Below are 20692 nucleotides of genomic sequence, written 5' to 3' on the forward strand. Positions count from 1 at the left end.
ATAAGCAATTACAGATAATGGATGGAAGTTTCACAATAACAGCATCACACTCACTGATATTAAAAGTGATTTTGGCTGCAGTGTAATAAACCCACGAGTCAGAAATCATCATCTTTCAGTCTCTTGCTCTCACTGCTTATGTGTAGGTGATTATGCTGTATGTTAGCATTTGGCTAACATGAAGATGTAAAACATAGAGGAAATCTGAAACCAGCGGGATGTGTTTGAGGAAATTTTTACACTGATCAGGCATAACATTAAAACCACTGATCAGTGAAGTGAATATCATTGATTATCTCATTACAGTGGCACCAATCAAGCGGTGGGATATATTAGGCAGCAAGAAAGAGAACAGTCAGTTCTTGAAGTTGATGTGTTGGAAGCAGGAAAAATGGCTAAGTGTATGAATCTGAGCAACTTTGCCAAAACTGTGATGGTGAGATGACTGGGTCTGAGCATCTCCAATATGGTACATCTTGCGGGGTGTTCCCGGTATGCAGTGGTTAGTACTGAACAAAAGTGGTCCAAGGAAAGACAACCAGTGAACTGGCAACAGGGTCATGGGTGCCGAAGGCTCATTGATTCACATAGCACATATGGTACCATCCAGAAAAACAGAAGACCTACTGTAGCACAAAATGCTGAAAAAGTTAATGCTGGCTAAAACAGAAAGGTGTCAGGTCTATAAAGGTGTCGCCGGTTCACCACTGTTCACATTTTATACATTTGTGTAGATCTATATCCATTGTATTGCTTTTAAAAAGACTGCTTGCATTCCCACTTGCATCTGCCTCCCATTCCCTGACTGATATTGGTAATACTGTATTTATGAAATCAGTTATTCCAGGCTGTAATGTAAAAATGAGGTAGAGTCAGACATTATGCCATGCCTCAATAACTCATGAAGAAATAATCTATAAATAAATGTAATCTTGGACCTAATATGTTATGTCCATGGAAATTTTAGCATAAAAAAAGCTATATTGCTCTTTGGAATAGTCAAATATATATATATATATATATATATATATATATATATATATATATATATATATATATATATATATATATAAGCATAAAAGAACCATTTTTAATATTGTTTTATAATTTTATCCATTGTATTAAGGCTGACTAGTCATATGTAAAAGATCTTATCAATTTTCAATCATTGAGTTTTTTTCTTAAATTAACAATACAGTATGTGTTTACCCACAATAATTGTCCACATTTTTAAATTATATTTTTGTTGCCAGCATACCACACTGTGCACCTGACAAACATCACGTGCGATGTGGCCATGATATAATACACTGATGTAATAAAATACTGTGTGGATTCAGTGTTCTGGATTATTTTGTTCTCCACATTACGGAAAACATTCCCATTGTTAAAGCTGATCAAGCACTCATCTGATACAGTTGCAGCTCACTTCCAGTAAGTGTAGTTTAAATTTTTGCTCATCAAAATGTCATTTATACATCCAGGATTGCATAATTATATATACACATTATTATACAGTAAGCAAACACTCAGTTCTGATAGTCAATATATTGGATGTGGGAGAAATGGGCAGGCATGAAATCCTGAGTGACTTTTATAAGAGCCAGAACCTTATTGCCAGATGACTGGGTTTGGAGCATTGCTGGAAAGGCTTATGGGCTGCTCCCACTCAGCATTTGTGAGTTCTGACTGAATGTGGTCTGCGGAGGAACAAACCATGAACCAGCACCGGGGGGTTGTGTGCCTGAGGCTGATTGACAGAGAGAGCAATGAAGCCCATCCCATCTGATCTAAACCAGGGTTGTAGTCGAGTCACTAAACCTCAAGTCCGAGTCCAGTCTCGAGTCCCCAGTGTTCAAGTCTGAGTCAAGTCCAAGTCATTAAATAAAATTTCAAGTCGAGTCCACAATTGGTCTGAGTCAAATCCGAGAACAAGACTCCAACCACACCATTTGACGGTGTCTGTTTCAATGCCATTAATACTAGCTTGTTCCTGAACATGCCGTATGAACAGGTGAATGTGCTTCTCTTTATCAGGGAGTGTGAAGTATTCTGTCAGAGATGGTTGGGAGACGGATGTAAGTGCAGAAGGTGTGTTTATTAATACAAGTGAAGACGGTAAACAATCCAGAACGGCAGGCAAAATCGTAAAACGGTGAAACATGCGATAGGTCGAACGAGGCACAAACAGGCTATCGTAGACTCGGCAGGATCAAAGACAAGAAACAGGGAATCAGGGATCAGGAAACCAAACAAGGAAATTAGGCTCGGTAATGTATTAGCAACGCAACTCAATACTTTGCAAAGTAAGTGTGTTTTCACAGCTTTATGTAGGCACGCTGATTGCACCTTAATCCTGTGCAGGTGCAAGTCATTTATAGCGTGTGCGAGAGTCCGCTTGTTGCATGCAATGTCCAGAGCGCCCGAGAGTCTATCTGATGCACGCGCCAAGTCACGCAGGTGTGACACTCTTGCACGAAATTAGTACAAAAATTAATGTAGCTATAAATATCTTATGCCAAATTATTATCGTATGTGACAAAAAATAAAGAAAAAATCAGAGTCCTTGTCTCCAATTTATGAGTCCGAATGCAGTTAATGCATGAGTCCGAGTCATCAGTGCTCAAATCCAAGTCAAGTAACAAGTCCTTAAAATTAGGAAACGAGTCAGACTCCGGTCTGAGTCCTGGACTCGAGCACTACAAGCCTGATCTAAACCAACAGGAGGGCTACTGTGGCACAGAAAAGCACAGAAGATATTAATGATGGTTACAGGAGGAATGTGTAACAAAACACAGCACATCACACCCTTTTGTATATGGGGCTGCATAGCTGGAGACTGGTCAGAGTGCCCATGCTAAACCTTTTGTACCATCAAAAGCACCTACAATGGGCATGCAAATATCAACCTTGGGACAATGGAAGAAGATCACCTAGTCAGATCATCATGTTATTATATCTTAACATCATGCTAAAATGATGGACAGCTCATTTAAAACCAATGGGACTGATTTCAGCTTTTCAGCTGTCTAAAGCGCATCATTTTACAGCATCATCATCTTCATGCTCCACGGGGATTTAATCAGACTTTCCTACCCTGTTCCATCTTCTTCAAACCAACATTATATTACGCCTCTTATTCAACAGAACATCACTATAATATATTTAAAGAATAAGTGTTTCTTTAGGGCGGCACGGTGGTGTAGTGGTTAGCGCTGTCACCTCACAGCAAGAAGGTCCGGGTTTGAGCCCCATGGCCGGCGAGGGCCTTTCTGTGCGGAGTTTGCATGTTCTCCCCGTGTCCACATGGGTTTCCTCCGGGTGCTCCGGTTTCCCCCAAAGACATGCAGGTTAGGTTAACTGGTGACTCTAAATTGACTGTAGGTGTGAGTGTGAATGGTTGTCTGTGTCTATGTGTCAGCCCTGTGATGACCTGGCAACTTGTCCAGGGTGTACCCTGCCTTTCGCCCGTAGTCAGCTGGGATAGGCTCCCGCTTGCCTGCGACCCTGTAGAAGGATAAAGCGGCTTGAGATAATGAGATGAGATGAGTGTTTCTTTATTCTTTAGACTTTCATGGCAGGCTGTTCAACATATTTTTTTCTGAGAAACTGATGATGTAATAATATCCCTGCCCTCTGATTGGCTCACATTTGGAAATGGTTCCAGTGAACTTCTCCAAGATGCGTGTTTAGTAACTGTGGGGCTTTTTTTTTTTTTTTAGCATAAAGTCTGCTGTCTCTCTCAGGAAAAAAAGAGTACTTAACTGTCCCGTTCTTTATTGCTGGAGGGGTACCTTTTGTACCTTTATTATGTATCTTTCAAATGGAAATCTAGAAATAGCATACTTTAATGCAAGGTACATAATTAGACAGGAATTATCTTTAAAGCTGTAAAGGCCAACATTTGCACCTTTCAGTGCATATAAATAATGTTAAATTGGATTTAATGTGTACAATTGCTGGAAATTTTAAATATTAATTTAAAAAAAAAACCTCCATACACCAACAAATAGCCATAGGGTCATTGTAGACATTTAAATGACAAGTCTAATATTTCAATAGTCTGAATAGGATTATGTTAAGGGGTACAATAAATATTGTACTATGTGATTCCTCTCTCCTTAATATTTATGGAGAAAATAGCAAACCAATCAGCCATCTGTCAACTTAATGCAACCTTTACATGAGCTAAAGGCGTCAGAGGTTCAGTTCCTCCATGTTTTGTGATTCCCTCTTTCTTCATCTGACCTCATGCATACATATGAACACATACAGCACAAACACAGTGACGTCTAGTGGAGATACTGAGGCATCAGTGTTCATTTCAAATACATAATAGTACAGTACAGAATTCATACAGTTTGAAAAACAGCCTTTCAGTCCAATTCATGGTTACAGATATGTTCTTTATTTATCTTTTAGAGAGGCCGTGAACATAAGAGAAAGGAACAGAGCTGACAAAGTGTGACCTTTGAAAGTGTTGGTGGATTTCATTGAGGGGAAAGTCCGGAAATATTCAGACTGTGTATTATTTTGTTTTACCGGTTGAGTTGTTGTGAGCATTCTGAAAAGTGCCTGTTGGAGAAATAAAGCAAGACCCAAAGCTAAGTCAAAATCTGCTGATCTCCTGAGTCCTCCTTCCCATCCACCTGCACACATACCAGGTTCGACAGTCTTTATATACAGGAAATTCATCTCATCTCATCATCTCTAGCCGCTTTATCCTTCTACAGGGTCGCAGGCAAGCTGGAGCCTATCCCAGCTGACTACGGGCGAAAGGCGGGGTACACCCTGGACAAGTCGCCAGGTCATCACAGGGCTGACACATAGACACAGACAACCATTCACACTCACATTCACACCTACGGTCAATTTAGAGTCACCAGTTAACCTAACCTGCATGTCTTTGGACTGTGGGGGAAACCGGAGCACCCGGAGGAAACCCACGCGGACACGGGGAGAACATGCAAACTCCACACAGAAAGGCCCTCGCCGGCCCCGGGGCTCGAACCCAGGACCTTCTTGCTGTGAGGCGACAGCGCTAACCACTACACCACCGTGCCGCCCCATACAGGAAATTATTGCATAAAAAATCTCTTCCTTATCTGACAAAGTTAATAAATAAAGAGCTACAGATCACTAAACCAAGCACTCCCAATCTTTTTGCAGTCAGGAACAACTTTAACTGTAGAATAAACTTCACAGATCCCCACCAAACATATCATTATTGGAATGTGAACAATAATATTTTGGATATTTATTTTTTTAGCATGGAGAAATTTCCCCCCGCACATACACATTGGGTCCAAGTTTTAATTATTGATAGGTGACATTGGTTGGCACAGTCATGCAGTGGTTAGCACTGTTGCCTCACAGCAAGAAGGTTCTAGGTTCAACCTTATAGCCAGCTGGGGTCTTTCTGTGTGGCATTTCCTCCAGGTTTTCTGATTTCCTCCCACAGTCCAAAGACATGCAGATTAGGGCAACTGGCTCCTCTAAATTTCCCATTGGTGTGAATGTGAGTGTGATGGCTGTTCATCTCTGTGTTAGTCCTGCGATAGACTGGTGAGCTGCCCAGGGTGAACTCCGACTCTCACCTGAAATCATCTGGGATTGGCTTTAGGAATCCCCTCAACCCTGATAGATAAACAATATATATAATAGATGGAAAGTTTAATTATTACTGATTATGCTTCACAGACCCCTGGGGTGTCCCCCGATAATGTTTTGAGAAGCACTGCATTAAATCAGCAAAGGTCCTCAGTATTTTATTAAAATTATTTGATAGTATAATATACACTCAGACTATCAGGCCTCTGGTTTGAACCTAAGCTTGGTTTATTGTTTGTGTGGAATTTTGCATGTTCTCCCTGAGTTCCAAAGATTCCCCCAGGATTGCTTTTATCTTTTTTCATGTTATTGCAATGGGGTAAATCACAACCCACAATTATCCATTTTATTATATTTTATGTTGTGACAATGATGATGATGATGATTCTTCTTCTTCTTTTATATATCATTAGATGGCCAACTCAGTGTCGTGCAGCCGTGCCCTCATCTTTGAAGAAAAGAAGAAGAAGAAAGCAGAAAGCACAACTTTATTCATCACACACTTGTGAAATTTCCTCTCTGCATTTAACCCATCTGAAGAAGTGAACACACAGGCACACACATGTGAGCACATACCCAGAGCAGTGGGCAGCCATGCTAACAGCACCTGGGTAGCAGTTGGGAGTTAGGTGCCTCGCTCAAGGGCACCTCAGTCCAAGGCCATCCCATATTAACCTAAACTAACTGCATGTCTTTAAACTGTGGGGGAAACAGGAGCACCTGGAGGATTCCCACGCAAACACGGGGAGAACATGCAAACTCCACACAGAAAGGCCCTCGCTGGCCACTGGGTTCGAACCCAGTCCTAAGTCGAAGAGGCCAGCTTCTGAGGGTGGGCTGTATCGGGGGCAGCCGGTGATTGTGCTTGGCAGTCTGTTCAGGTTCGCCACACTCGCATGCCACACTGTCCAAAAGGCCCCACTTCTTCAGAGATGACTTGAAGCAGCTGACCCCAGTGCATAGACGGTTCAGTGAGGTCCCCAGGTGGCGTGGCAGGTCTTCTCCTTTTACACCACCTCCTGTGTCCTGATGTATCATTGGATGCGGGAGGGCCCAGCCATCTCCCACGCCTATTTCCAGGATGCTGCCAGCCAGGCATCTCTGGACAAGTCCTCAGGGATAGAATGTAGCATCTCTTGTGCTGCCTTGTTGTAGGGATGGCGAGACTTGAGCCGTATTCGGCTACAGGTAGGACAAGTGTTAATATGCGAAGGGTCTGGGGGAAGCTCCCCAAGTTGAACCCACCAGACGGCGGATGAGCGAGACCCTTGCTGTTACCTTGGCCTTCACTTCATCCAGGTGTTGCTTATAGGACAGTGTCCGATCCAAGCATACACTGAGGTACTTGGGGGCTTGCTGGAACTCCAGGCAGTTGTTGCCAACATACACGTCCAGTTCCCTTCTTGCTTCCCGATTGTTGAGGTGGTATGCTGCAGACAATTTCTTGCCCACGCTGAGCTGAAGGTGCCACTTCTGGAGGTAGTCTGCCAAGATGCCCATGTCTTGGTTGAGACCATCTTCCATCGCCTTCCCTGTTGGGCGTCGAAGCATGATGGCCAAATCGCCCGCATAGCCATACTTGGTAGATATTGTATCCAGCAGGTCATGACTGTAGATGTTAAACAACATTGGTGAGAGGACAGAGTCTTGCGGGACACCGTTCTTCAGCCTTCGGAGCCTGCTGGTCTGGCCATCGCTGGTCTGTAGGATAAAGCCATGGTTTGATAGCATCTCCATGATGAACCTCACCATATGCCGGTCCGGGATTGTCCTCAACAGTTTCAGATGTAGTCCACGGTGCCACACGGTGTCATAGGCGGCTGTCAGGTCCAGGAATATGACTCCAGCTTTCTCGTTATCCTGAAAGATGTTTTCAATGTCCTGAGTGAGTAGGGTTACCTGATCCACTGTTGACCTGCCTCGGCAGAAGCCGGCTTGTTCCAGTGGGAGTTGTGGGTCCACCAGTGGCTCAATGCATCTGTGAATCAGCCTCACAGGATCTTATATGGGACACAGAGCAGAGAGACGGGCCTGTAGGACTTCGGATCTTCAGCGGGTTTGTTCGGCTTTGGCAAGGCTATGACGGAAGCACGGCACCAGGTCTTTGGAAGCTTGGACCTCCAGAAGCATGCTGAGAAGAACGAGCATAGCCAGCAAGATGTTCTTTCACTTTGGTGTATGACAAACTCTGAGTGGATATTGTCTCAACCTGGTGACTTGCCCGGCTTCAGTTTGTTAATTGCTGCACTTAGTTCAGCTGCTGTGAAGTCTCCTGAGAGGTTGGCATCGACACTGACTGCCCTGTAGAGAGACGATACCTCACACAAGATCAGTCGTGTGAAGTTTTTGTCTGCATCTGGGAAGCGGCCATTTTTCAGGAGCTGGGAAGCAATGGCATCTGCTGTCACTTGACTCCTGCGGGGTGTTGCTTTTCTCCCTGAGAGCAGGTTGATGGTCTGCCACACCTTCCGGCTAGAGTGGGTGAAGTCGATAGATTCCACTACTTCAGTCCACCTAGTTCAGGTGTCATCCAGCTTCTGCAGTAAGGTTGTTGCTGTTGCGTCCATTTCTTCCCTGGAGCTCGCCTGCTGGTGTTGGCGCAGCAGGCAGCTGCACTCCTCATCCCAGCCCAGGATGTAGTTCTTGTTGTAGCTACGCGGGATGTTGTGCTTTGCTGCCCTAAGGAGGACTTTACAGTAGGTGGCATATACAACATCCACATCAGCTGCTTCTGGGTCCAGCAGACCAGCAGTTCTTCTTTCCATTTCTGCCATAAACAACTGCCAGTTCACCTTCCTGAAATTCCATCTCCTGACCGGTTTGCCAGCTACCAGCTGTACCAGCAATGGTACTTTGATGATGGATGGCTGGTGGTGTGAATGAGAGAACCTGTCCAAGACACGTCTCTCCGGTTTCAGGTCGTTACCGCGACATATGATGAAGGCCAGGTCTGGTGTAAGAGTACCAGTGTGCAGAAAAGAAGCTTGGGGGCTCTTTTGGGTCAAAGAGCAGCAGTGCTTCAATGTTAGAATCCCACTCACTCAGCACTCGGCCTGCAGTTTTATCGCCCATTTGAATGGATCCCAAACAAGTGGTGGCTATTTTCCTGGTACTATTTTTAAAAAAATCAAAAATATGTGTGTTAGATGTTTTTATATACTCAAACTAAAGTAACAAATTTCATTAAATTCAGAAAAATATGATTTCAGGAGCCATAAAAACAGTTTTTTTCTTCTAAAAATAAAATGACTCTTGATTTTGCAGCTTTCAGTCTTCTTTCTTCTTCGCTCATCTCCTCCTCAGGACAATTGTCAGAAAGAGACACGCCCAGATGAGGTGTCATGAACCAACAAATGAATATTACTGTCAGAAATGGTGAGCTGAGGTGAAGTGAGGACCCAAGACCAGACTCAAGACAGGCAGTGTACAAAAAGAAACTTCTTTAATGAAGTGCAGGGCAGAGGTACAATAAGGCTCAGGCAAAATCGGTGGTCAAAGAATGGACCAAGAGGTCAAAACACAGAAGAGCAGGCAGGCACGGTCAGGGACAAAAACAGGACAGAAAAATCTTCACAAAAACTGAAGAAAACAGGGACAAGGGAAACCCAGGCAGAGGAAGCAAAACACAAAAGAACAGGCAGGTAAAACTGGGGCAAAACCTGGACAGAAAACTAGACCAAAAAAACAGGGAACAATTCAGGCAGGGTGTAACCGAATGGATGTGCGGGCGCCACTAGGGGCAAATGGATCAGGCCAAAAACAGAGGGAGAGGACAAAAAAAATCCAAGCAAGAGTTTTTATTTTTAAAACTTGGTGGCAATTTTTAGACAAACAATGTTCAAAGCATGATTTTCCTTTTTTTTTGGTATTTTTGATGTTTTTAGAAAAATAGATTTGTACAAAAATAGATTTTCAAAAAGAAAATACAAAAGTTGTCAACTAGAATGTCCCAGAAAATATTTGCTATGTCTCTTTAAGAGCAGAGAACAACAGGCAGCAAAGTCAATGTCAAGACAAATTCACCACATGAAGTCAAACGCTAGACTAAAGACATAGGACTAGGCTAACATACATAAAGAAGGTGACCAGCACCATTCCAACATGAAAGGGGAACACATAACAATCACTAAACACAAACAATAACATTACAGACTCTGATGCATCATAAGGACATTCTACAGCATTTAAACAACAAGTTGACAACATAAACATTAAAACTAAACATTGCAAAACATCACCGTAATACAGAGATATAGAAGCGGCTTGATCAGGGCCGTCTCCGTCTTCCCTATGACATTCTGGCAAGATGGACCAGAGCAATTGTGGCTGGCACGAAATAAATGAGTCTCTGTTTCATTTCGGCACTCTTTTGCCACCTGCGGGACGCGACAAGACAGTTCATCACCACGGCAAGAAACGGTATGCTACTTTTTTCTTTTCAGCACCTAAATCTCTGCAGCAACTTGGTACATTAAAAAGAAACATTAGAAATAGTCTGTGTTGCATTTTCCTTTCCATAAATGTCTTTAGTAAAACAGTGTTCATGGGCAAAAGAGTACCAGCAAAGTTTAGCATCTTAGCATTTAGCTCAATGTTCCTGGAGTTGCCAGTCGGTGTGTGTGTGTGTTTAGGCACAGGTAGGCAGTGAAACAAAGGCTGCCTCGCAGCCACGAGGCAAGGGAAATGTGCGGTCCGTCCATGACTGTCACACCCCCCCCACACCTCTGGTCTCACGCCGACAGGCGAGAGAGGAAATCTGCAGTGGCGTTATCCCTCCCTGGGATATGGCAGATGGTGAACCAGAAAGGCTGCATGGAGAGGTACCACCTGGTGATGCGCGCGTTGAAATCATGCATGTGGTCCACCCACTGCAGAGGACAATGGTCTGTCTCCAGCAGGAACTCACGGCCAAGGAGGTAATACCTGAAGGCATCAAGGGCCCATTTCACCGCCAGGCATTCCTTCTCGACGGTTGAGTATCGCACCTCCCTGGGATACAGCTTCCGGCTGATGTACGCCACTGGATATCTCTCGCCTGGTTCACCCTGCAGGAGCACTGCCCTCAAACCTCTATCAGAGGCGTCTGTCTGCAAAACAAATTGCTTTTCAAAATTAGGACAGTACAACACAGGTTCATGGCAAAGGGCATTCTGAATGTCCTCGAACGCCTTCCTGGCGTCCTCTGTCCACCGGACCTGGACTGGGGAGTTCTTTTGGGTCAAGTCTGTGAGGGTGGCTGCCCTGACCGAGAAGTTTGGCACGAATCTCCTGTACCACCTGGCCATGCCTAAGAATGACCGCACCTGGGTCTTGGTCTGGGGCAAAGGGCACTGCTGGATAGCCTCCAGCTTCTGCACCTGCGGTTTGATGACACCCCCACCAATTACATGCCCCAGGTACTCTGCTTTCTTCCGAGCGATGGCACACTTAACTGGATTGATGGTCAGGCCTGCCTCCTTGATCCTCCTCAGGACTTCGCACAGGTGACGTAGATGCTCCGCCCATGACGCACTGTAAATAATTACATCATCAAGGTAAGCAGCCGCGTACCCCTGCGTTCCCTCCAGCACATGATCCATCAATCTCTGGAAGGTGGCAGCAGCACTGTGGATCCCAAACAGCATGACTGAGAACTGAAAAATCCCCCAAGGGGTACGAAATGCAGTCAGTTCTTTAGTTGAAGCACTCAGGGGGACTTGCCAATATCCCTTGGCCAAGTCTAAGGTAGTTACCCAGTTAGCTGAGCCAAGAGAGTCAATGAGGTCATCAATTCTCGGGGTAGGGTATGAATCAAACTTAGAAACAGAGTTCAAATACCTGACGTCAACACAGAACCAAAGACTGCCGTCCTTCTTTGGGACAAGGACTATTGGGGAGCACCACTCGCTGCTGGATGGTTCGATAATCCCCATGGTGAGCATCTGGTCAGTCTCCTTCCTCAGTCCATCAAGGAGTCGCTCTGGAATCTTGTAACTCATGCGACGAGGAGCTGCCCCCTCACACAGGGAAATGTGATAACTCACCAGCTGAGTGTGGCCTGGTTGTTCTTTGAACAGGTGGGGACCACAGAGCCACTTGATGGCCGCCTGTTGGTCAGAGGAGAGATGGTCAAGGTTAAGGGCGCCCTCTGTTGGTAAAGGTAGGTACTGCTCCTCGACCTCATCCTCTTCTTGCACCCGACAGATCATCAGGGACTCTGCACTCACACCTGGACATTCCCTCCACTCCTTCAGAAGGTTGATGTGCAGCACTCATCTGGAGCGCCTCTCTCCTGGCTTAACAACTTCATAATTGGTTGAGCCGAGCCTCCGCACCACCTCAAAGGGACCTTGCCGTTTGGCGAGCAACTTACTGGAGTCACTCAGCAACATCACCAACACTTTGTCTCCCTCATTAAAACTCAGAGCGTGAGCCCTGCAGTCATAGTAGGATTTCTGGCGCTGCTGGGCTTGCTCAAGGTTCTGCTGTGCCAGTTCTGCCATGCTCTTCAGCCTCTCACGCATCTGCAACACATACGAAAGCGTGTCCTGCAAGGGTGGAGTCTCCTCCTTCATCCAGGTCTCTTTCAGGAGTGCCAGGGGGCCTCGAATGTCATGTCCATAAAGCAATTCAAAAGGTGCAAATCCAGTTGAGGCCTGCGGCACCTTGCAATAAACAAATAGAAGGTAGGGGAGCCAATTGTCCCAGTCAGAGCCCGATTCATCCACAAACTTGCGTAGCATCTGCTTAAGGGTCTGGTTGAACCGTTCAGTCAGGCCATCCATTTGTGGGTGATAAGGGGTGGTCCATATACCTTTTATGCCTAACAACCCATACACCTGCTTGAGAAGTTTGGACATAAAATTGGACCCCTGGTCAGTTATTATAGCTCTAGGGAACCCCACCCTTGAGAACAACTGGATTAGACACGTGGTCCTAGCCTTAACAGCTTTAAGAGCAAAAACCTCTGGGTATCTCGTAGCGTAATCAGTAATCACAAGCATGAACCTATTCCCAGCTTTGCTGCGCTCAAGGAGACCTACTACGTCCATACCCAACTGCTCAAAAGGAGTGCCTACTATAGGAAGAGGTTCTAAGGGGACCTTAGGGGGAGCTCTGCTTGCAGTTTTCTGACACTCAGGACATGTCTTACAAAAATCTGCAATGTCTTTTGCCATACTTGGCCAATAAAAATAACAGCTGATTCTGGCAACAGTTTTATGTTTGCCTAAATGGCCTGCCCATGGTATGGAATGGCCCAAGTCAAGGACTACCCCCCTAGCCTTCAATGGAACCACCATCCTGGCCTCAGCCCCTCCCACTTTATGCAAAACTCCATCTTTAATAGCAAAACCTTGCCCTGGCATCTCCTCCTCAACACTAAGCTGAGCCTGCCGAAACAAAGGGCCAATGTCTAGGTCTTGCTGCTGCATTGAAGCCATATCTTGGGGAATTTTTACAAGGACATCTGCCAGCTCTGGACAAGGATCCTCCTGACTACCAGAAATTCCAAACTGGAACTTCTCCTGTCTCCTCTATCTTTTTGACTTATGGCTCTTACCAGGCAGAGCCTCAACATCTGCATTGAAAAAGGGCAAAGCAGAAAGTGGAGTTTCCTCCTCGCTACTCTTAGCCATTGCCCTGGTCACAGCCACATTACACTCGTTATTACCAGCTACGAGCTGACACAATAAAGAAAAATCCCGACCCAAAATCATGGGATATGGTAAGCTATCCACTACCCCAACATCCAATAAGTAAGACTGTCCCAAAACCTTCACATACATGCTTGCAGTAGGGTATGACCTTTCATCTCCGTGCACACACTTTAACTGGGTCATCACAGCATAATTATGAAGTTGAGCTGAAACATAATTAGCATTGACTAGAGACTGCATGTTGCCAGTGTCAATCAGTGACTCAACCTCCCGCCCATTTAACACTACAGTATGAAAGCTAAGAGCTACCGACTTTCTGGGGGTGCTAGCTCTAGGTACTGTACAAATGTTGGACTGGGTGGCATTGTTTGGGCATTTGGGAGTAATATGACCTTCCTCACCACACTGAAAACACACAGGTACTTTGGGGCTACTGGGGTTAAAAGTAAGGTTGGACCTAACAGCAGGGTTATAATTCTGGGGACCACTCTTACCACCCACAGATGTCTGGCTGCTGTTGAACTTCTTTGGTGGTCCACTGCTGCTCTTTGTGGGTGGAGGATGACGTTGGGGCCTACTGGAGTCTTTGCCTGCCCTCCATTGGGCATAGGTCCATGGCTGCATCTTCTGCCGGGCTGCCACAAAGATGTCTGCCAGGGAGGCAGCTTCGGCTGCTGAGACCGGGTCGTGTTCCCTGATCCACACCTGGAGGTCAGGGGACGTCAAACGAAGGAACTGTTCCAGGATTATCATTTCTCCAATCTGCTCCTTGGTGTGCTTCTCAGGCTGGACCCATCGTTGGTACAGGTCTCGCAGGCGGGTGTACAACTCCTTCGGTGACTCCTCCTCCTTCACCTCAGCACCTCTGAAGTTCAGCCGATAGGTCTCCTTGTTGATGTTGTACTTGGCCAATATGGTCTCCTTCAGCTTGTTGTAGTTCAGGGCATCGTGCTGGTCCATAGCAACATAAGCGGCCCTAGCCTTGCCCATCAGGAGGGGCGCTAACCTTACTGCCCAGTCAGTTGTTGGCCACTGACACGCCATGGCCACTCTTTCAAATGTGACCAAGTAATGCTCAACATCATCTTGCTCACCTAGACACTGCAATCTGGGCTCCCTCTCCACCATGGTCCTTGCTTGGCTGCTGGGGCGAGGTGGCTCTGCTGACGATGGAGGCAGTGGTGGTGGGTGCCACGGCATCGCATCAGCACCGCTGTCTGGCACGCCAACCGCTGCATCTGGGACTGGTGTAGTTCTGGTGTGTACTTCCTGTTGCAGGAGGCTAAACTGGTGTTGAAGGGTTCGCCAACGGCTTTCCTGTCGCGCGGCTTCCTGCTCCAGCTTGACGTCACATGCTTGTTGCTGTGCCATCATAGACCGGAACATATCTTGCAGCTCCTGTACCGATAGGTCTTCAGCCACCTCGGCCAGTTCAGGATCATTGCTGTCATCTCCGCCACCGGCCCCGCCTTCTTGATGAACAGGTTTCCATTCACCAGTTTTCTTCAGCCCCATCACATCAGCTGGTGTCACCACCCCAAGGACATGAAGATCGTGGAGGGAAAACGAAAAAATAATCTGCCACAAAAAAATTGAAAAACTCGCTGCTGCCCTCTAGGCCTTGATCCCACTTCTCTGACACCAGTTGTAACGGGATGGATGTGCGGGCGCCACTAGGGGCAAATGGATCAGGCCAAAAACAGAGGGAGAGGACAAAAAATCCAAGCAAGAGTTTTTATTTTTAAAACTTGGTGGCAATTTTTAGACAAACAATGTTCAAAGCATGCTGTTCCTTTTTTTGGTATTTTTGATATTTTTAGAAAAGTAGATTTGTACAAAAATAGATTTTCAAAAAGAAAATACAAAAGTTGTCAACTAGAATGTCCCAGAAAATATTTGCTATGTCTCTTTAAGAGCAGAGAACAACAGGGAGCAAAGTCAATGTAAAGACAAACTCACCACATGAAGTCAAACGCTAGACTAAAGACACAGGACTAGACTAACATACATAAAGAAGGTGACCAGCACCATTCCAACATGAAAGGGGAACACATAACAATCACTAAACACAAACAATAACATTACAGACTCTGATGCATCATAAGGACATTCTACAACATTTAAACAACAAGTTGACAACATAATCATTAAGACTAAACATTGCAAAACATCACCGTAATACAGAGATATAGAAGCGGCTTGATCAGGGCCGTCTCTGTCTTCCCTATGATGTTCTGGCAAGATGGACCGGAGCAATTGCGGCCGGCACGAAATAAATGAGTCTCTGTTTCATGTCGGCACTCTTTTGCCACCCGCGGGACGCGACGCGGGTATGCTACTTTTTTCTTTTCAGCACCTAAGTCTCTGCAGCAACTTGGTACATTAAAAAGAAACATTAGAAATAGTCTGTGTTGAGTTTTCCTTTCCATAAATGTCTTTGGTAAAACAGTGTTCATGGGCAAAAGAGTACCAGCAAAGTTTAGCGTCTTAGCGTTTAGCTCAATGTTCCTGGAGTTGCCAGTCGGCATGTGTGTGTGTGTGTGTGTGTGTGTTTAGGCACAGGTAGGCGGTGAAACAAAGGCTGCCTTGCAGCCGCGAGGCAAGGGAAATGTGCGGTCCATCCGTGACCGTCACACAGAGGGAATCAAGAGACACAATATCAATGGGTTATGGCAAGGCGAGGAAAGTCTACTAGAGACAGTCAGGCAACTGGAGTAGCTCCAAACAGCTCTTAAGTAGGCCCTGGCTGATGGGAGAGGAGTGGTAGCAGGTGTGGGAGTGCCGCTTCAGGGAAGATGGCCTCCAGCAGGGCAGGACTGAATTCCTGTCCCAGATCCGGCCTGGAGCCGGCGTGGAAGTCCCACAAACTCAGTCATGGATGGACTGGACTGGACTGTGACAATTACTGTTCTTGATTATTTATTTTTTCAGACTTATTCAATCATAGATTTGATTATTCATTACTAAGTATCATGATGACTGTCATTTCTTGATAAAAATCATGTTAAATTATCTGACTGAGCCCGAGTCAGAAGTCAGTGATAAGTGTACGATCTGTCTGAAAACCACTGAAACTAAACACTATACCTCGGTACAATTAAAATAAAATCCATCCACTGTTCAGTAAGTATCTGCTAGCTCACAAGCTGTTAATTAGCAGCAAAAGCTAGCTACATAAATGGAGGTTACCTTCGCAACAGACCAATTTCCATATTATATCTGTTGGAGTGACAACTGGTTCTGCCACGTTTGCCATAATTTCCAGAACTCCAGTGTGGCACACTGAATTATGGGATTGTCTTCTGACTGGGACAGTCCTTTTCTCAGGAGCACACAGATGCTGCCCCAAGAACGCTGCCTACACAGGATGCCGTCTTCCGACTGGAACGCACCAGTCCTTCAGTGCACTTGGAATTAAACATTTAATTGTGGTTTTCTACTGGACGACTGGTTGAGATGTGTCTGTGCAAAAAGTGAAACATAGTTCAGTTCAGGAACCCTTGTGGTTTTTTAGAAATACTAAAGTAAAAGATGTGGGAATTTGACTACGCAGGCCGCCACACATATAATGTGCACTACAGAGTGTATACAGTGTTTACACAATGCTATTTAAGACTGTCTGTAGTGAACTGTACAGAACACCACAGCAGATTTATTCACAAGAAAAGAGACGCCAGTACGTGTTTACTGACAAAACTACTTACGGTACAGATATCACTTCTAGCACAGACACTTTGTTTATTTTGTTTTTATTGTTATAAAATGTGTACGATGCCAAACATAAAATAGAACAGGATACACAGCTTTTCATTTCTTTCTTTTTTAATTCCAAACCCCTTTTTCTATGTCAAGAACAAAAGCTCAAAATTTCAAGAGCTGTAAAAATTAATGTCATTGTTGTTTGTTTGTTTCTTTAACCTTTGAAACCTAAACTTTTATTTTGTATTATTATTTCAGACCCTTTATTATTATTTTTTACTATTTCAGGCACAAAAGCTTAAAAATTCAGGAATTATTATTATTATTATTATTATTGTTGTTGTTGTTTTGTTTGTTTGACCTTTGAAACCTAAAGACTATTCAGGATTTTAATATTGCTCTGATTTCTCGCTTTCTCTCCTGCTTGCTTTTCATTTCTTCCTTTTTGTGCTCCCAGTGTTTTAATTCTTTGTGTTTGTAATGATCAGCGCACCTCAGTATGGAAAGAGTAAAGGATCAGGAATTGTGAAACTCACTTGAGTGTCTGCCTGAACCCAGCTGACTGTGAGGAGAGAACTGATCTGATTGGATGATTTATTTATCACTGACTCTGCACTCGGCTGTATTTCTGTCTCTATTCAGTGTGTGGAAGTCAGTGACAAGTGAATTCATCTGAGCTGCTGGTTTACTGACAAACTTCAGAATGAAATTATTTCTCATCTTTTTCACACTAATGTGTGTGAGGGACACTGAATCACAGTGTAAGTGAGATATTTATTTATGTGTAAATTTGCTGTAATATTTTTCCCCAGTGGTAATTAGAAGAGTGTATATAAAGTGTTAATGGTGGTGTTTTGGTTATTAAGCTGTAGAGCTTGATTTAAATGAGACAGATCGTTTCAGGTCATCACAAAAACGATGTGATTTTGTCACTGATGATGATGTTTTTATCTCACTGTACAGGCTGCTGCAGTTTGAACGTGTGTGTGTGTGTGTGTGTTTCTCCAGTTAAACATCATGAACTGCATCTAATCGAATGTTCAGAGAAGAATAAGGAGTTTATGTTAGGGTCCGATGGAGATGAAGAGTTTTATGCAGATTTTGAGAAGAAGAAAGGAGTGATAATGCTGCCTCCCTTCGCTGATCCGATTGGGTACCCCGGAGGGTACGAGTCTGCTGAGGCTAACCTGGCTGTCTGCCAAAACAACTTAAAGCTGTCGATAGAGGACTTTAAAGGCCAGCCGGAGCCACAGGGTGAGAAACTCAGTGTTTATAGGAGCACAAATTGACCTTGATGATATTGAGTCTAAAATGATTTTCCAGCATGAAGATGTGAGATTTGTTGTAGATTTGACTGTAAATCACTGACCATTACACTGTCAGTAAACTACAGGAACAATCACAGTCTCCAGCCTGTAAAGCTCTCATTTACTGTACAATACTCTAATCTCACAGCCGACACTACAGCACTGCTGTCTCACACTATTTTCATTTCATAAAGGCTTTTTATTCGACTAAAACATCCCAGAATGCACCACATCATCACAGCAGCTGTTTGCTTCACCCTGAACACAAACTATTTATCAGTTAAATTTATAGAAATGAAGAAAGTTCTCTCTGAACAGAGTAACTGTTGAAATGTGGGGTTTGAAAATCTAAATAAATCTTTGCTTTTATTTCTATCCCCAACACACACACACACACACACGTCCCAATTATGGATTATTGAGCTAAAGATTGATTTTATAATTGACTTGCTAGAAAATATGAAGATGATCTGAGTAATACAGTATTCATATTTCATACAAACTCCATCCGGGACCTGAGTAACACAGTCTCCAATATCTTCACTCATGAGGAAATTAATGAATTGTTTTGATAAATTTGGGGACTTTTTGTTTGTGAATGTGTCGATAGAATAAAAAGAAAACCACACATTGGCTTGAAGATATGAAGTTTATCTTCTCATGTTGAAAAACTCACATTTTTCATACGAAATTCATCGTGGATCTGAGTGACATACGTAATTCCTGATATTTCACTCTGATGATGTCACTCCCAGTGTTTTCCCGCTGATTAGATGTGTGTTGTCAAAATGGTGAACCTGTTGTGTCCTGTGCTTTTATTTTGACTGCAGGAAGTATCTCCGTGTAGTGTATGTTGCTAGGATACGTATGTATGTGTATGCTCTTGAAGAAACGCTTAGTAAATGTTGAGACGCACACTTGTTCCCGCCGTCATTCTTTACATGAAACACTACAAAATTGGCGACGAGAGTACGAATTCTTTTCTGCAACGATGACGGCTGCAAACGTGCCTTTCCTGACCTTCTTCTTACCATGCCCGGGTGAGCCTGCAATGTCTTTTGAAACGTGGAAAAAAATCTTCGAAAACTACCTGCTAGTTATCAACACGAGTGGAGCCGAATGGCTGGTTGCCAGGAAGAGGGCAATTCTACTACACTGCCTTGGCTCGGAGGGCCAGAGAATCTTCTACTCCCTGCCTGATACAGGTGATACTTACGACTCTGCTTTAACTGCATTGGAAACGTACTTCAACCCAAAGACTAACACAGTTGCCGAGCGTCATGCATTTCGTAAGCGTGCTCAGGCTTCTCATGAAACGATACTACAGTATGTCGCTGCGTTGTGTGACCTTGCTTCAACTTGTGATTTTGGTGTGAAGACAGACAAAATGATCTGCGACCAATTGATAGAACATGTGTGCAATCCAAGAATATGTGAGAGACTGCTGTTAGATGCTACACTTACTTTGCAAAAAGCTATAACTTTAGCTACTCAAGTCGAATCAGCTGTGGACCACGCCAAGAGCATTACTGATGCACGCGTGGTCCCCGTGCAAGCCATGCAGCAAACTTCCAAACGCAGGGGGAGAGGTCACAAGTCGAATGCTGCTGGCGCCAGTGCTTCTGCCAAAGGTAAACAAAAGACATGCTACCGCTGCGGTATGCAATGCACCCAACTGTCCAGCAATTACAGCTACATGCAAGCAATGCAAAAAGACTGGACACTTTGCTAAAGTTTGCCGTTCTGCTCAACCTAATACACAAGAGGTGCGTGAAGTAGAACTCCCTGAGGTTTTGGTGCTTTACACAGACAATGCTACCAGCCCAACTGCTAAAATTACATGCACTGTGGAGATTGCAACCGAACAGTCACAGCCCTGCACAGCTGACTTAGTCATGGACTCTGGGTCTTCTGTATCCATACTGCCACAGAGCCTCCATGTGCTCCACTTCAGCCACGTTCGGCTGACTCAGCCCAAAGCCAGGCTTGTGTCTTACTCTAAAACGCACATTCCTGTCCTTGGCTGCATGTCCGCGAATGTGTCTCTACATGGCCGCACAGCTCTATGTACATTCTACATTTTGACCAACGGAACTCCACTGCTTGGGCGAGACCTCATGGCATCACTACAGGTGCACATCCAGCACAACAGAGTCCTGCCTCCTACTGCTCCTGCACCTGTGCTGGAATGTGCCACTACTACACCTACATCTACATCACCTATCATCGGCTGTGCAAAGAACTTTGTTCATCTGGTGAAAATTGATGGCACCGTTACACCAGTGCGCCAAAAGCTCCATCACCTGCCACTGTCAGTTCGAGATGCAGTGACAGAGGAACTGAACAACCTACAGGCAGCGGGCATAATTGAGCGCATTGATGCTTCAGCATGGGTGTCACCAATTGTTGTTACACAGAAAAAGTCAGGCAAAATCTGCA

General features: G+C 44.7%; 2 protein-coding genes across 4 annotated transcripts in view; both read left to right on the forward strand.

Moving 5' to 3' along the window:
* The window catches only part of LOC132892779 (H-2 class II histocompatibility antigen, A-R alpha chain-like), a 159927-nt gene that overhangs the window by 135345 nt on the left and 3890 nt on the right, over window positions 1-20692 (forward strand). The gene's annotated exons all lie outside the window — the stretch shown is intronic.
* The window catches only part of LOC132892774 (H-2 class II histocompatibility antigen, A-U alpha chain-like), an 85215-nt gene continuing 81957 nt past the window's right edge, over window positions 17435-20692 (forward strand). Inside the window, exons 1-2 of one of the 3 annotated variants that reach the window (XM_060931148.1) lie at window positions 17435-17707; window positions 17910-18200. In XM_060931148.1, the coding sequence (XP_060787131.1) occupies window positions 17650-17707; window positions 17910-18200 (349 nt within the window). In that variant the 5' untranslated portion in view covers window positions 17435-17649. The remainder of the gene's footprint in view (window positions 17708-17909; window positions 18201-20692) is intronic. The other 2 variants (XM_060931147.1, XM_060931149.1) reach the window with 2 other exon arrangements.

The sequence above is a fragment of the Neoarius graeffei genome, chromosome 10 (genome assembly GCF_027579695.1).
Source record: "Neoarius graeffei isolate fNeoGra1 chromosome 10, fNeoGra1.pri, whole genome shotgun sequence".
Taxonomy (NCBI): Eukaryota; Metazoa; Chordata; class Actinopteri; order Siluriformes; family Ariidae; genus Neoarius; species Neoarius graeffei.